Source organism: Rattus norvegicus, chromosome 4, assembly GCF_036323735.1.
Source record: "Rattus norvegicus strain BN/NHsdMcwi chromosome 4, GRCr8, whole genome shotgun sequence".
Lineage (NCBI taxonomy): Eukaryota > Metazoa > Chordata > Mammalia > Rodentia > Muridae > Rattus > Rattus norvegicus.
The window spans coordinates 70,171,919-70,188,669 of NC_086022.1; the positions used below are offsets into that span (position 1 = coordinate 70,171,919).

The 16,751-nt window shown below is 45.3% G+C and overlaps 1 protein-coding gene across 3 annotated transcripts in view; it reads right to left on the reverse strand.

Moving 5' to 3' along the window:
- Positions 1–16,751, reverse strand: part of Dennd11 (DENN domain containing 11) — a 68,863-nt gene that overhangs the window by 8,050 nt on the left and 44,062 nt on the right. For all 3 annotated transcript variants that reach the window (XM_039107528.2, XM_006236361.5, NM_001044701.2), the window contains exons 2-5: positions 10,594–10,693; positions 9,621–9,779; positions 5,504–5,657; positions 481–619 (exon numbers count right to left, since the gene is read on the reverse strand). In XM_039107528.2, the coding sequence (XP_038963456.1) occupies positions 481–619; positions 5,504–5,657; positions 9,621–9,779; positions 10,594–10,688 (547 nt within the window). In that variant the 5' untranslated portion in view covers positions 10,689–10,693. The remainder of the gene's footprint in view (positions 1–480; positions 620–5,503; positions 5,658–9,620; positions 9,780–10,593; positions 10,694–16,751) is intronic.

The following is a 16,751-nucleotide window of genomic DNA, read 5'->3' on the forward strand; positions in this document are numbered from 1 at the left end:
CTCGCTCCAGGTGATACCATCACTCCAAGGTAGACGTTATGTCACCTTCAAACCTCAAACCCAGCTATTCCACAGTGGTCCTAGCCCAATCACACAAGTACTGATGTACATCTCCCTGGGAATGTTTCAAGTAGCCTACCACCACCACCAAACAACTCCTCATTACTCCTCGGCCCTTGCTTGCAGTGGCCCCATGACCCTTGTCACCTAGACTCTTCCTTAGTCATACCCCTGCATACTTCAGCTCACCTGATCCAGTTTACCTCTCCTGCTTCAACCCAGACCCTTATCTCTTCCCAGATACTAAGGTGACACCCTATCCATCTTCATTGCCTCCAGACCCCACACTCTAAATCCAATCAGAAGCCTTGATCCCACTGAAATGGCCCAAACTCTTACAATAATTTGGTCAACAACTGAAAGATGAGGGCACATGTACTGGGGATTTAGGAAGAGCCCCTCACTTGGGCTACTGGTTACCTCTATAGCACACGACACCCACAGGTGGGGGAGAAAATATCAGAATGCGCTTTCGAAGTAAGGCGAACTTCCAAAGAATGAGGATCTGTTCTCCAAAGAACTTAATAAACTGAGACATGCAGCCAGCCGGGTGTGTGATCTGGAAACATAAGGGCAGGTGGACAGCTGGTTAGAGGTTGCCCCTGTGAAACAGCCTTCCGTAAACGCTCCAAAGCGCCATCAAGCACTAAGAGATAGTTGTTTCCTGTATTTCTGCTGCATCAGTTCCTCTGACAGAATGAAGTTTGAATTTAAGGACTATAAACATTTACTCTGGATAGGCATACAGAGCAAACAGCTGAAGTTTATTACTTAGAGAGATAGCTCTCCCCCAGCGGGGCACCCACTCAGAGAAGAGGGGAGAGGGGAATTGGGGAGGATTGTGGGAGGAGATACCAGGAGTTGGTAGTGACTGGGATGTAAAATGGGAAAAAAAGTGTGTGTGTGTGTGTGTGTGTGTGTGTGTGTGTGTGTGTGTGTGAGAGAGAGAGAGAGAGAGAGAGAGAGAGAGAGAGAGAGAGAATTGAACCAAAAAAGAAAAAAAAAAAAAAGGTTGGCTTAAGTGATTGAGTGTGCTTACTGTATAATCATGAAATGAGTTCAGATTACAGCACCCACTACACAACAGGCATCCCACAAACACCTGCAGCTCCTGACCCAGGGGATCTAAACTTGTGTGTGTGTGTGTGTGTGAGAGAGAGAGACAGAGACAGAGACAGTGAGAGACAGACAGAGAGACAGAGAGACAGAGACAGATGCATAGATGCACATAAACTACCCTTGCAAATACAATGGGCCTTCACACACAAACACTGAATACTGTATGTGATAAAGTGATGAGCAAACAGTTTGAGGTTGGGTTTCCAAGTCTTCAGAGACCAGGGGACTACTGTGCACAGCAAAGTATCTGCTGTAGTCACAGGCAGGAAGGGTGCAGGACCTCATGACCACCTCTGGTGAACTTCCTTGGAATGCCAACTGCAAGGAGGCCCCCTCCCCGAGGGCTGCCTTCTGGGAGGACTGTGCCAGGGCTTAGAACATAAACTTGAGAAATTGCACACTGCCTCTGTCATCTGCTAACAGGGAAGCCTGGGAAAGTGACCCAATGTTTCCAGTCTGCTCTCCTGTGTAAGGAAGAGACAATGGGTTACCTCATTGGGACCACCTGAGCCAAAACGTGAATGACTTACAGCTAGGAACAACCAAGGCCTAAAAGAACACTGGTGTCCCCTGGCAGAATAAAGGCTTCAAATCAGAGGCTTGTACATACTTCAGAAAGCCATGTTGACGCTTAGCTGTTGGTATTAAGAGTGTTCATCTGCCATAAGAAAGGCGGGCCAACAAAGTTCTGAAGACAGGCAGCCACCCTAAAGTACACACTGAGTTTAGTAGGCTGAAAAGTGTGTGGAGAACCCAGTACTAAGCCAGCCTGGGGCAGCCCCTGCATTCTACCTCTGCTGGCTATCCTCCATCTCCAAAGCTTCGACTGGGCTACCTGGGAGAGGAATTTTCCTTTCCAAAGCAACCTCCACCCTCCATCCTGACACCTGATTCACCAGCCCCATGCTTCATACACAGCCACCCTCCCAAGCATGACCGCTATGACTCTTGACCTATTTCCTCTGTATGTCATTCAGTCACTAGGAAAAGAGAACCCCAGTTGGGCGAGATGGGTCAGATCTCTTCAGTCGCTGTCTTTTATCAAGACAAACAGCAGACAAGGGAGCCAGAGCAAACCGGTTCTTCCCTACCTTTCCTTCTGCCACCTTTAGGCCTTTGACATGTGTGTGCATGTGCTGCACACAGGTCTGATGGGGCTTGTCCAAGTGAGTCCTAGAATAAATGACTTATCCCAAACTCTCATCGCATTTATTTGATCATTCATGGAAGCACATATCCATTAACAGGAACTATTTCCTAAGTGATTACCTTGTGCCAAAGCACTACGTATTCTAGTTTCAACAGTGAGGAAAGACACTCAGGCCCCGACTTCTTGGTTAACTGAGTGAGCAGAAAAAGTCGAAAAGCAACTAGAATACTGCCTTGGGAGACAGGGTGCAGAAGGACGGCAGCCATCGGGGGTAAATGTGGAAGTTTTCTGCTCTTGCTACGAAACAGACCCAGTAGAATTTTTCTATTGCCGTCTTTTGCTCTGATTTATTACTCAAAATGGCCATTTACTATAAGAATATCCTGGCTCTCTACTGCCTGAACACTGCGAAATTAAACACACACACACACACACACACACACACACACACACACACACACGTGTGCGTGCATAATTCCCATGGGGCTGCTGTTTTAATTTTAACTGCTGATCCGCTGTTTTCTGATAAAGACCACTGCACATTTGTATCTTAGCTTTCTACCACATCTGCAAATCTGACAGGTCTGTTAAGAAGTTGTCTTTAGGGGTTGGGGATTTAGCTCAGTGGTAGAGCGCTTGCCTAGCAAGCGCAAGGCCCTGGGTTCGGTCCCCAGCTCCGAAAAAAAGAAAAAAAAAGTTGTCTTTAATGGGGCAAAGTTAAGTGGCAAGTATCTTTTCTCTTTTTCCCCCCCTTTGCCTATGGAGTGACGAAGCCAGGAACAATAAGGTCAAATGTTGGCCACTGTCCCCTGGGTTTGGTGATAGCTGAGTAACTTCATTCAGAAGAAATGGGGCTGACAGTGTCCTGATCAATACATCCCCAAATCCTTCTGATCAGCCTGCACCCACCTCACAGGATCAGGAAATCTGCATGTTCCATCCCCTGGACTCCTGGACTCCTGGACTCCTGGACACCCAGGTCCCCTAGTCTCCTGTTAAGTTCTGCGTATGGGGAGCCATGCATGTACTCAGGCTGAGGACAGGAGGAAAGGAGGACCTGCTGCTTCTCCAGCAGCAGGGAGCACTTCTGACACTAGCTTCCAGCCTCTCTCAGTGGTACCGTGCTTCCCTCAGAGATCCAAGCACACACCATGCAAGGGCCCTCTTTCTGCCCCTGGGCTCCGATCCTGATGTCACATCTCCTATGGCCAGCTCTGAATAAGGCAAGCAGCATCTGTGGCCCTGGTATTTACAGCCTTGTGCAGTCCCCTCTTCCTCTTGAGGAACTTGCTTCCCTGACTATGGCTACACGCAGGCTTTCACTTCTATGACTAAGTTACAGCGCTGCTGACATGCTCCTTTTGCTGACTTTGATGAAGCAAACTGCCAAGCTGAAGAGTCAGTCCCACATGGTTGAGAGCTGAGGGCAAACACTTATAGAGGCCTTTGGTGTAGCATCCCTTAAGAAACTTGCTCCCATTGGTGCTCACGTGAGCTTAGCTGAACGTTGGGCTGAGACTCCAACCCTAGCTGGAGCCCTAACTGAGCTCTCTCACAGCACACCCTAGATCTGGGATTCGGCTAAGCCATGACTGGCGTCTTCCCCACAGAAACTGCGGTCATACACATGCACTGCTAGAAGCTTCTAATCTTGGGTGATTTGCTAGGCAGCAATAGCTTGCCAATGCGGGCGAGATCTGTTGTCTGAGATCCCTAATGTACAGGTTACTCTGTTCTCCGTCGCTCCTGCCAGCCTTCTTAGATTAGTTTTAAATACCTAACACACTCTCATTTTGTTGATAAAATCTTAATTACTTTTTTTCTTTTATGGGCAAATGACATTTAAAAAAAAATCAATCTCATTTAAGTCATTTGCTCTTGACCCATGAGCCTGTCTGTGTGTCCTTTTGTCCACACCTTAAGTAGGGCAGGAGGTGAACGCTGACTTTGGCACAGTCCTGGGTTTAGATTCTGCCTGCCTCCTAAATCAAGTCACTAAACCATTTATTGATAAGCCTCAATCGCTTTAACTAGGAAATGAAGATTAGCAAAACAACCTCCTCTTAATCTCACTTTAAGAGAGCGTTGCAACAGGCATTGCTACATTAGCTCAGGATAACATCGGGATTCCCATTGTTACATAACTCAGGATGTGCTAAGAAAAACAGGATCCTGCCCCATCTACAGCCTGTGCCTCTGGAATTAGCTCCCCTTCTGGTCTACATAGCCAATGCTTTAGTGACCAACTCTTCGTCCTGTGGCGGTGTGAATGAAAATGACTCCCACCCGCACTATTAGTAGGTGTGGCCTTGTTGGGTGAAGTAAGTCACTGGAGGTGTGCTTTGAGGTTTCAGAAGCTCGAGTGTCTCTTCAGGTCTAATGTCTCTCAGTCTTCCTGATGCCTTCCTATCCAGATGTAAAACTCGTGGCTCCTTCTCCAGCACCATGTCTGCCTGAGTGCTGCCATATTTCCTGCCATGATGATAATGGACTGAACCTCTGAACTCTTAGGTCAGCCCCAATTAAATGTTTCCCTTTGTAAGAGTTGCTGTGGTCATGGTGTCTCTTCATTGCAATACAACCCTAACTAAGAAATATCCCAAGACGCCTTCTCCCATTAACTCATGCATTATGTCTTTACAAGCGGACTCCCTAAGCTTCACAGGAATATCTTGTGCCCAGCCACAGGACAAGGAGAAGGAAGAAAAGGTGGATTTGTAATCTTAGACCCTTTTATATCTTCTGAACACCTGCTGCATGGCCGGATTTCCTGTTGATGCTGAACAGACATGCTAGTATGAATGCAAAGAACGCTACAAAAATTCCAAAGAAAACAACATCAAAAATAACGTAGCTAAGAAATACCACGTCTGTTCTTCACATTCTTGATGTCTGGCTTTACAATAGCAGAAGCAACCAACACAGTCAAAAGCATCCTCCCTCCTCGGAGTCCAGCATGAGCAGCACAGCATATGTGGCTTTGTGCGATGGTTATCGAAGGCACATTCTTTAAGATAATTTACCCTATGTTTTAAATGAAACCAAATGCTTATAATCTAACTGAATTCTATCGAAAGCAGAATTCTGCACGAGGTGGAGGCATAATTTCTTCATCATTTAAAAATGAATGCATAGCAACCTTTCCCAGACACAGGAGGGAACAGCCAGCCTCACCTTCATCTCAGGATACATGTAGCGGTGAATAGAAGGCAACCAGTAGACAGGTGGCAAGCTGCCGCCCCTCCCGGGACCAGCGTGGAGCACCCCTTTCTTGTCTTCATAGAATGCAGCCAGATGAGAGTAATGTCCCGGCATCTCCAGCTGGTGTCTGTGAAACACACGTGCACAGTGAGCAGCTCTGCCCAGCATAGCTACGCATCCCTACCAAAGGGGCTAAAGGCCTGGATGCACTCAGAACACCTACACCTGGAGGTTAAACCTTCAAGTCTCCACTCAAGTCAGCACAGTGTAGTACATTTAGAATGAACAGGCTGTGTCGAGTGTCTAATCCTCGAGCAATCTATGCTGTAGATCACATGTACTTCTTGGAGTGCTGCTTACTGTGAGAAGAGATAACCCAGAAGACCACACACTTCATGTCTACAGTTGTTTTGCTCTGTGTGGAATGTGAGCCCTCAATGTGCCAAGGGGGGGGAAGAGGGAGAACAGTTATTACTGAGGCCACCAAGGACTCATACTTCCACATCAGCTAAGCAATCAGAATCTCTCCTCCCCTGCCCCCACCCTTGTGTCTCATCCTCTGCTCAAGCTAAAAGCCTTGTCAACCAACCCTCAGATCAAGACAGTGACACTGAGGTCCTAGACCACTTGGACTATGCAGAAATATGCCCCCAGGTCAAGACTTTTCATTGAATGGGGATGTTAAGAGGTTGATTTTGTTCCCTTCCCAAAGATATGCTGGAGTCCTGGGCCTTAACCTTGGTTCCCAAGAAGAAGCTTTATTTGGATGGATCTTAGGAGGCAGTTGGGCTAAAGAAAGATCTTTTGAGGGAACCCGGATTCTATGTGACTTAAAAAGGGAAAATGCACAAAGGTGTGGGGCACACACGGGAAGATGGCTGCAGACGTTGAGAGGATGCAGATGCCCAGGAGCCCTGCGACTGCCAGCAAAGCACAGAGCCAGGAGAGACGTGGGAAGCCCCCTGCTGACACTGACAACTTGAGTTTTGACTCTTAAGTCTCTGCAACTATGAGACAGTAAGTTTCTTTTGTCCGATTACAGACTCTGTTAACCCAGGTCCAGCAAGGTAATATAAAGTTAATTAAAAAGCTCCACACCCTCTGAACCCTGGTTTATTTTCTCAGAGCCTTCCAGTGACTACTGAACAATGAGAAAGGACATCCCTAACTATGGCTGAAACAACACTGAGAAGTAATAGCCCTGCTCCTCCCTTCTACCAACGTGCCATGAAACCCACTCCAAGTTGGAGCGCAAGCTGCTCAGAGTGAAGATCTCCACTGAAAAAGCAGCAGTAGATAGATGTTTTCAGTCACTGCGGCCCAGAGTGACTTCCGTCACTCAGCAACGAGATGATGGTGAGAGACTTTGCAGAGAAATTTGTATTAAAAGCAGAAAATCAACATTGTCATTGTACTTAAAAAGATATTATTAGCTGTGTGTGTGTGTGTGTGTGTGTGTGTGTGTGTGTGTGTGTGTGAGTGACAGTGCACACCTACAAGCCAAATACTTGGGAGGCAGGAGAATCGTAAAGTCAAGGTCAGCATGGACTACACTTTAGAAAATAATTGCTAACAATAACTGCCTCTTCCTAATTTTAGGGGTCCGAAAAGCTTTGATTCAGGAGGCGGCCGGTGCTGGTGCTGATAAACAGACATTCAGGTGCTGAGAGCAAACGCTGTCATTCTGGGAAATGCTCCTGGGCTGCTCAGGGAAGCCTGGCTGGCTGTTCTGGCTTGCCTTTCTGAAAAGGCAGTGGGTTGCCGGTACTCTTCAGGGAAATGTGTCAAACTTGATGCATAGGTGAAGTTCAAATGTGTTTGAATTAGGATCCATTTTCCGTTAAAAGCCCACTGAGAATTTCTGTGTTCTGTCTTTCAAAGGGTAACTCTATCCAGGGTAATTTAAATAACACGCCTTCATTTTCTGTTTGCTGATTTGCTACTTAATTGTGGTGGGCTTTTACTTTTTGACTACAGTCAACACCGTATTTGGACCAAGATTCTACAGCAAAGTCGGTACTATGAGTCTTTTAGACAAAAAGCTAGAGATGGAACCGGCTTTTCCACAAAGCCTCACAACCTGAGTTTGATCCCTGATCCCACTCTCACACACAGAGGACAGATGTGTAGATGTAAAAAGAAAACAACTAATGTTAGAACTCTGTCCTTTGACAGCCTAAGGAGTCGCTGCCTGGTAGGACAGAATGAGACCACAACAGACAGTGTAGAGAGAAGACAGACTCGGAGGCATAAGCAGAAATTCACAGTTCGGAGATGACGGTTATCCTACTGTCGAGGAAGCCTGAGTTTAAACACATGGTAGACTGTGTCACAGATGAAGCCACACCACCAAGAAAAACCAAAGGGTCGGAGGGCAACATAGTACCAGAAGACAAGATGTTTTTCAAAGATGGATGGGATGAGGTTATCAACAAGGACAGGTAAATTCAAATACCACTCCACTAAAGCGCTTCCCTAGCTGCCCAGATCAACTGAGCAAGAGCTCTGCTGTAAACAGTGGGGATAAATGACGCACCAGATGCAGGGGACATGAAGCCTCCACTGTGTGAACCAGACCAGGGATTCCCCTGTAGGGCCAGCCACTCTGGGGTTCTCCTTAAGCCCTCAGCCCCCTGCACTGATCTGCCTACAGGATGTGTGCAGAAGTAATGTGTCCAGGTTGAAGTTTCCGCTTCAATCTCTCTCCTTACTGGCTGAGATGTCAGGTGAGTCACTGTCCACCATCACGATGAGAGATGGGTGAGATGGAGGGCCCAACCACCACCAACCCACGCTGGAACATCTCTCTCCACCTGGCCTTAAACCTTGTGCTAGGAAATGGAGTTCTGACTTGTTCAAAGCGCTGTATTTTGGGGTCTCCTCTTTGTTATGGTAACTTAGCTTCTAGTTTAGCTAAAGCAGATATTGGTACCCAGAAAATGTGTTACTGTGGAATCAAATTTATGTCTCACAAGGCTGGGAAAGCCAACTTCTCTGTACCCAGAAGCAGTTAGGACTCTTGTTCACTCCAAAGTATTCTTGGGTAAAGGGAGTCAGAATGTAAGAATATAATATATGATACAGGGAATTACCCTGAGAAGGAAGGAAAGAAGGATGGACAAAGGATACAGGCCAGGTTAGCTTAAACCATGACCCACGTGGGCTAGAGAGGTGGCTCAGTGGTTAGGGGGAACTGCTGTACAATCACGAGCACTGCGGTCCACTCCCATTACCCACAAAGAAGATTGGCATCCCATAAAATTGCAAATTAAAAGGCCAGCCTGGGCTACAAAGAGAGACGCCAACTCAAAATGAATGAATGAATGAATGATGCACAGGGTAAAATAGTTTATACATAGCATCAATGCCAAGTACATACACACATACTTCTATGTGTTGTATGTATGACAAACAGGTCTTGCTATGTTGCTACTAATATAAACTGAAAGCCTTTATTTCCTGAGATAAAGCACCATGACACCCAGTTGTCCAGCATGTTCTATCGAAGCACAGAAATATAAGTATCGGAAAACAGACTAAAATTTTAACAGTGCTTTCAGGACTAGAAACATTTCCCCAACACTGTTTAAAGTTTAATTAGGCTACCTGCATAACGATATATATATATATATATATATATATATATATATATATATATAAACAATTTTTCTTCTATTACATATTACATATTCTTCTACTACTCCAAATAATAAATTATTTAAAGAAAACATTTTTTAAAGTCTGCCTGACTACCTGGGAAAAACCTTGAGGATAGCAGCCAGCTGAGTGTAAACAAAGAATGTTCATGTCTGATTAAAATGTATTGATTAAAAAGTGATGAGAGTATTAATAAAAACTGAAAGTAAATACCTTCCCCAGCTTTCATTATAGGATAAAGAATTATTTTATAATACATTTGCTGAGAAGGAGGATCACCTGAGGCTTGACCCTGAGCCACGGATGCTGTAGGAAGGCAGCTGTGGCCCTGGCCCAGTCTCCATCTCCAGGGACTCACAGCACAGGCACCGGGTGGCAGATCCCACTGCTGCCCGTGATATACAGAGGCCCCGCACAGAAGCCACTTACTTACCGAACCTGGTTCTCCAGAAAGTGCATATAGCGGTAGAGCAGGGTGTAGGACGGAGAGAGGATGCCCACGGACTTCATCCGCGCGCCGCGCTCCAGCTCGCTCTCCACCGGCATGTTGGCAAAGCAGGCCAGACCGAAGAAGGGGCCCTTCCGGAAATAGCTGGAACAGACCAAATGTGCTCTGCCGCTCCCATTTAGGAAGTCGGCAATCTTGCTTTTTTGCCTTTGCAATGCAATCTTAGCCCAAACAACTATGTTCAGAGCTCCAAATAAAGCTGGGTCATAAAAGAAGCCGTTCAATCTCCCAAGGAGTGGCCCCGGCTCCAAGACTCCAGAACCTAGCATAAGGTCTCTACCGGCACGCCACTCAAATGCCCTCAGTCAGAGACTGTGGTATCCTCTCTGGCACAACTAACAGCTTCAATGGGAGAACCTCCAGGCTCCTCGGGAACTCCGTCTGTTTTCTCTCACAAACCCCGATTCTCTCAGTTCCTTGGCTTCTGACAGCTCCAGTGCAGCTGACATTTTACTTCCTTCCCCTTTTCACACTTGGATCAGTCATGGTTTTAGCCCAATGCAGAGATCAAAGCTACAAATCACCCTTCAAGCGTGTCCATTGGCTTCTCACAAGATTTACCATGCACCATTTACACATCACTAAAACTGGCTTGCTTAAAGCTAGTATTCCGAGTTTATCATATAAGACGTCTTAGGTTAACCCGCACTTAACTCAAACTCCTTTCTTACACTAAAACCGAACCTCCCTGAGGGCCACACATTCTATAATAGTTCAGTTGTAGATGCTGGAATGTTCGGACCCATTGAGAACTTGAGAGCTGGAGCCCTTCTTGCTGGGAAACTGGGTAAACACATAGAAGTCTTACACATACTATCTGAGGACACCGCCTGATAACGTGTGGAGAACATAGGAGAGACGGGGTCAGGTAGCACAAGACAGGTTCAGAAATACTCACATGAAATCAGACTGAACCTTATGGGACCCACTGGCCATAGACTTGAACTCGACACCTTCAAGGTCAATATCTTGAGGTAAGCACCATTCTACCATGTTTCCTGTAGGAACAGGGGGATCAAGTTAATAGGAACAAAAATCACTCAGAGAGAAGAGCGTAGCACAGCACACATCACTATTCAGAAATGTGTGGCTTGATCACAGATCCAGAACCACTCGGGAGCTGCTCAGAGGCTCATCTATCCCCTGATGAACTACACCAGAGGACCAGGAGGGGGCAGTAGAGGGACCTCATCCCCTCTTGAGATTCTGTGTCCTTGGGGTGGCTCCCTTCAGATCACTCCCAAATCTTCCTCTCATGGCTTCATCTCTCTTAAGCATAGGTGGTTTTATTTATTTGTTTTTAAAACCTTAGGCTCCCGTTTCTTTTTCCTGTATTGTTCCCTCAATCTCTTGAGATTCTGTTTTTAATCTTACCATATAAATAGCTGCTAATGTCTGACAAAAAAAAAAAAAAAAAAGAAAGAAAGAAAGAAAGGAAGAAAAGAAAGAAAGAAAAGAAATCCTCTCCCCCTTCTTGTCTCTCTCCACAAGTGGCCATCTTCAAGAACCCAACTATCAGGCTTTGCCTCAGGAATTCTGGGACTTAGTCCCTCCTAACTGATCTCTGGGTTTCCAAGCTTGGCGTTGGAAACATGAAGAAGAAAAGGACGTAATCCCCGACCACCGGGAGATGAGAGTCTAAAGTTAACAAGATGACAGACATAAAGAGCAGCAGTTACAGCTCAGTAAGGTGCCCGCCATGACAGAAGGTAGGCCAGGCTGTAGAATCCATCGACAGTGAGCATGCTCCAGGCCGAGGGGATGGGAGCACTGGACAGCTAGCTACAGGTGGGCGGGACACTGTACAATAATCAGTTCTGTTTCGTGCATATTCAGGTTTTCCAAAGTGAGACAATAACTTGTGAGGTTTCATTTTTGAGCAAACTTATTAGCACCCCAAGTCCCAGTTCTCTAGGCTTTAAAAACATCAACTATGTCAGCCACCACTGCTTTCAGAGAATTGTGTGGGACATCAGAGAAAACACGGGGTTCTGTCTTAGGTCACTGCAGACAGCAAAGAGGACCACCCAGTCTCACACTTAACAACCCGAGGCACTTTAAAGTAATCCATTTTGGGGGAAAAAATAACAAATGTATCCAACTAATGAATTTACTAAAACAAAAAACATGAAAAGAAATTAAGAGTCCATAAAACAATAAGGCATTGTTAGTTTGGTTAAAGGTAAGAAAACATGTTCACAAAGAGCATGAGAGTAAACCAAGTTTCCTATACATCAAGTCCCCCATTCCTGCATTCTCTCCCTTATGATGCACACAGATCCATCTCAGATTCAAAGGATCTAATCTACAGGCTTGTGCATCCTGGACACAGCTGACTTACACCCATCCTAGACATCGCAGACGTCTTATGCATTCACCTAACTCTAACCCAGAGCTACTTAAAACATGAGGAAATGTACCTCACCTAAACTTGGGACTAGAGCCTACCATTAAGTATAAATTACACAATACATATAGCAAGCAAAGGATGCTCAGGAGGCAGCAAGTATATTACACGCACATAAAGTACCTCCTGAGAGACCCATAAATGTATCCTCAGATGAGCAATCGTGGCCCTAAGGAAGCTTGGTCTTTCTGAAATTTTATAAAAGCAAGGATAGTTCTGTCTTCTGCTCATTATTATGTGTGCAGGTCACCTATGATGTTAACGATGGGCCCGCGTATCACTTCTAGCGTTTAGGGGTAGCACAATATCTACTTAGCTACTGGTGCCCATTTGGGCCAGTGTTCATTAAAGCTATGGCAACTAGCACTGTGGTAAGCGATTTGTTATTTGTCGTCTGGTAAGTGCCGGGGCTGGCTTTTGATCTCCCTTACCCGAGCAGGCTGAACTGCACTGCTCAGAATTCCCATGTGTGCATGTTTCCAATTGAAGGTTGAGGTAGATGTGAAGAGGTAACATGCAGAAGGTTGGTGTTGGAGCATCAGGCACTGTTGCTATTCCCTTCTGAGATGGGAACAGCAGCCAGGTCTGCTAATGCTACAGACTTTCTCCTGGACTGCGGTGCTGGCCATTCTTAGGTCAACGACACACAGACTAGAGTTGTCTGAGCAGAGAGAACCTCCATTGAGAAGGTGCCTGCATAAGGTACATCCAGCTGTAAGGCATTTTCTCACCTAGTGAGGAAGTGGGGAGGGTTCAGCTCACTGTGGGTTGGTCACCCTTGGGCTGGTAGTCCTGTGTTCTGTGAGGAAGCAGGCTGGGCAAGCCAGGGGGAGCAAGTCAGTAAGCAGTGTCCCTGGATGGCTTCTGCATCAGCTTCTGCCTCTAGGTTCCGGCCCTGTTTGAGCTCCTGTCCTTTGATGAACAGTGATGTGGAAGTGTAAGCCAAATGAACCCTTTCCTCCCAACTTGCTTTTTGGTCATGGTGTTTCATCATAGTGATAGAAACCCTAAGACAACTCCCTTGAGTTTTGTAAGTTAGGTGTTTTTTCTCCCATAAAAAACATAACTTCTCTTAAAGGACACCCACACCACCAACACTGGAGACCAACTGACCAAGTATGGTGGCCCATGCTTTTAATCTTAGCACTCAGGGGACAGAGGCAGGCAAGTTTGAGTTTGAGGCCAAGTTCCAGCCCAACCAGGACTACATAGTGAGACACTGTCTCAAAAACAAAAACAAAACAAAACAAACTGGGAACTGTCACAGATTCACCCAGGTTCCCATCCACTCCCAAGGAGTCCCGTCTGCCCCCTCCTTCCCAAGGTCATTGTGGTCCTTCCCCACTGGACTCCAAGCTCCATGCACACAGCAGTCTCACAGCAGGCTAAGTAGTCCTCGAGATACGTCAGTTACTAAATTCTAGTCCCTGCAGCAATCCTTGTATAGCTGTCATAGCTGCTGTTTCCCCGTCTGAATCTTGACTAACACAATTCCCACACGTTCCTGTCACTTCACTGCAAGCAAAGGAATCTTCAGGGATTCTTAAAAAAAAAATTAAAGTATGGTGCGAAACACTTTTATGGCTAAATTTTCTTAGGTTAAACAAAGACGATTACAGGATTTTCTTAATTGTAGAACCTCACGGAGCCTTTAGTATGCCACATTGCAATATGAATCTCAGATCAACAATGTTTGTTTTCCAAAATCGTTTAGACACTGCATCTGGGCTTTGTTGTCTGTCTGGGGGATTATGACACAGGGTCTTACACTCTAGCCTAAGCTAACCAGGAACTCACTGCCCAATCCTCCTACCTCAGCCCAAGGGCTGGAGTCAAAGGAGTGAGTCAATACGTCCTGTATGATAGTTCTATTTTTGAGGAGCATTTTCAGGGAGCAGCTTTGGAGAAAGCCCCGATGGTGTTTTTAGACACGCTGGTATACTGCAAGCTACCCCCCAATATCCACTCTTAAAACCTGCTTTTTAGCTTGGTACATGAACTCCCAATGACAGCTGTTTCTCGGCTCTTCATGCATGTAGGTGGAGGATCCAGACAGAAGTGAGGCACATAGCTTCCAAAATGGTCCTGAGAGGGAAGGGCCACGCTGCCCTTTTCTCCATTGTGTTACTTAGTACGGGGATCTGGATGATGTCATGATCTGAGGAACAACGACGCTATACACCAACACCAACATGACCCCAGGTCTCTGATGGCCCCACTGATCTGAGCTCATGTTTGTCTTCGGCAAGCTATTACATACATGAAAAGGGAGAGGACTCTATGCTGATTACGCTGTAGCTACTGCAGGCCTGGTATTTATGACCACGTTCATGGTCTACTTAATACAGCTGACCTAGAGGATAAAGTCCCCATACCTCAGCTTGGGTCTCAAAATGCCCTGTGCTGTAGCTCTGTGCCTTGTCAACCCTCATCGTAAGGACACTGAAGAAGGGGAGGCATCCCCTTTCAGCTGTGCCCTTTCCTTTTAGAAGGAGTCAAGTCCTTCTGGGTTAGGAGCAAAGTACCTCAGAAGCAGCTGGGTGAGCCATAGACAGGGCTGAGGCTTCAGAACACCCTGCCGGGCAGAGTTCCTTTTCTGCTGACACACTCGTCCAAGGAAACAAAAGCAGGCAAACTCCCAACCAAAACTCTCTGCTTTAGATGCCTGCCCCGTCCCTGAAGGAGGGGAGAAGGGGACTTTTGCTTGATTTTTTTTCCCTCACATCCCAACACAGCTAGGTGCCTAGGACAAGAGAGGGAAGGCAATAAAACCAAAAAGCAAATGGAACAATAGTCATTATTCAGGTAATCAATAGTCGTTATTCAGCTAACTAACTGATGAATGAGTGGTAATTACCCGAGGCGTGGTAATGTCACCAAGCTTGTACAGGAAAGCTGCCTTGCCCTGAAGAAGTCTTAATTATTTAGGAGTGAGATTTAAACATCATGGCAACTTATTTTCAAATTGTGTGTGTGTGTGTGTGTGTGTGTGTGTGTGTGTGTGTGGTGGGGGGATCTAAAATCCATATGAAATCAGAGCCATTTACAATGACTATGAAGTGAGGGCCAAGGCAGCTGATAGAGAACAATCCAGACACAGATAGTTGTATATTTTCTATTATAGATTCGATGACATTCCAGTTTTTAAAAACAACCCAGCTTGTCATTTAATAACTAATGGCAAATTAATCCCAAAGTTGGGCAAACGAGCTGGCACAGTGGGTAAAGGTGCTTCAGAGTTTCATCTCTGAAACTGAGCGGAACCCAATCTTACTTAAGTTGCCTGTGCCAGATATTTTACTATGGTACCGAGTAACTCGGGAACTTGGTAACAGAGAATGTCACATCACTTTTCACATGATTTCGACCATGAGAACCACCAGACAATGCGGAACCTTGCTAACTCAAACCATGAAGAAGTGCACTATGTCCACTCTTCAGCGTCCATCCAGCTGGTGTGTGGAGCTATGGCTCCCCCACTGGTATTCTAACTTCCTGTCAGATCTCAGGTAGCCCTTGGTTTAGCTCACCAGAACCCACCAGCTCAAACCGCCACCATTTCCCACCTTAGACAACCTGAGAGGAGGATTACATCCTTGCTTAACATTCATGTATTTCCTAACCTCCTCACAGACTGAAGACTGTTCCTGCCAGGTTCCTCCCTCCTCCCTCCCCACTCCTTTCTATTGTGTCGCTGACAATTTTTTGAGGGGTGCCCCCTCTCACTTTTCTCATGAAATTAATTTGCACTGCATATTTCCTAGCAGAAGGTTTTGGAACACATTATTTCATATCACAGTGGAATTGACTGTATAAGGATGAAGCCAATATGATAAAATGTCAACAGATGGGGACTCTACAGGAAGGATAAATGAGTTCTCCCTCTATGCGACTCTTTCATTTCCCCTCCCCCAAAGGTTTAACCAATCTTAATACAATCAGGGAAGCAAATGAAATGCTAGAGATTCATATATATGTGTGTATATTCATATATGTGTATAGATAGGTACATGTGTATGTATATACTATATATATATATTCGCATGTGTAATTCATCTGTGTATAGATAGGCAGATGTGTATGTATACACTATATATATTCACATGTGTATATTCATATGTGTATAGATAGGTACATGTGTATGTATATCCTATATATATTCACATGTGTATATTTATATATGTGTATAGATAGGCAGATGTATATGTATAGACTATATATACTCACATGTGTATATTCATATGTGTATAGATAGGCAGATGTATACTCTATATATATTCACATGTGTATATTCATATATGTGTATAGATAGGCAGAAGTGTATGTATGTATACACTATATATATGAAGCATAAAGGACTTTGTAAAACCTCCAGAATTGAGAAAAAGCAGCACACCTAAGGTGGGACAGGGAACAATTATGGTTTGAGGTCATCTTTTCATAAAAGTATTCTGAATTGAGGACCAAGTTCTATATGGAATTTGCAGTTTAAAGAAAAAAAGATTTTTGTAGAAATGGAATCCTTAAGGGAAAATGTTTCATGCCAGAAAAATTTTATATGAATTATTCCCTACCTATCCCAGGCTCATCATACCCTGCTCTCAAATCCGCCAAACATCTTTACTCCATTAACAAAGCGTAGTCTGGCA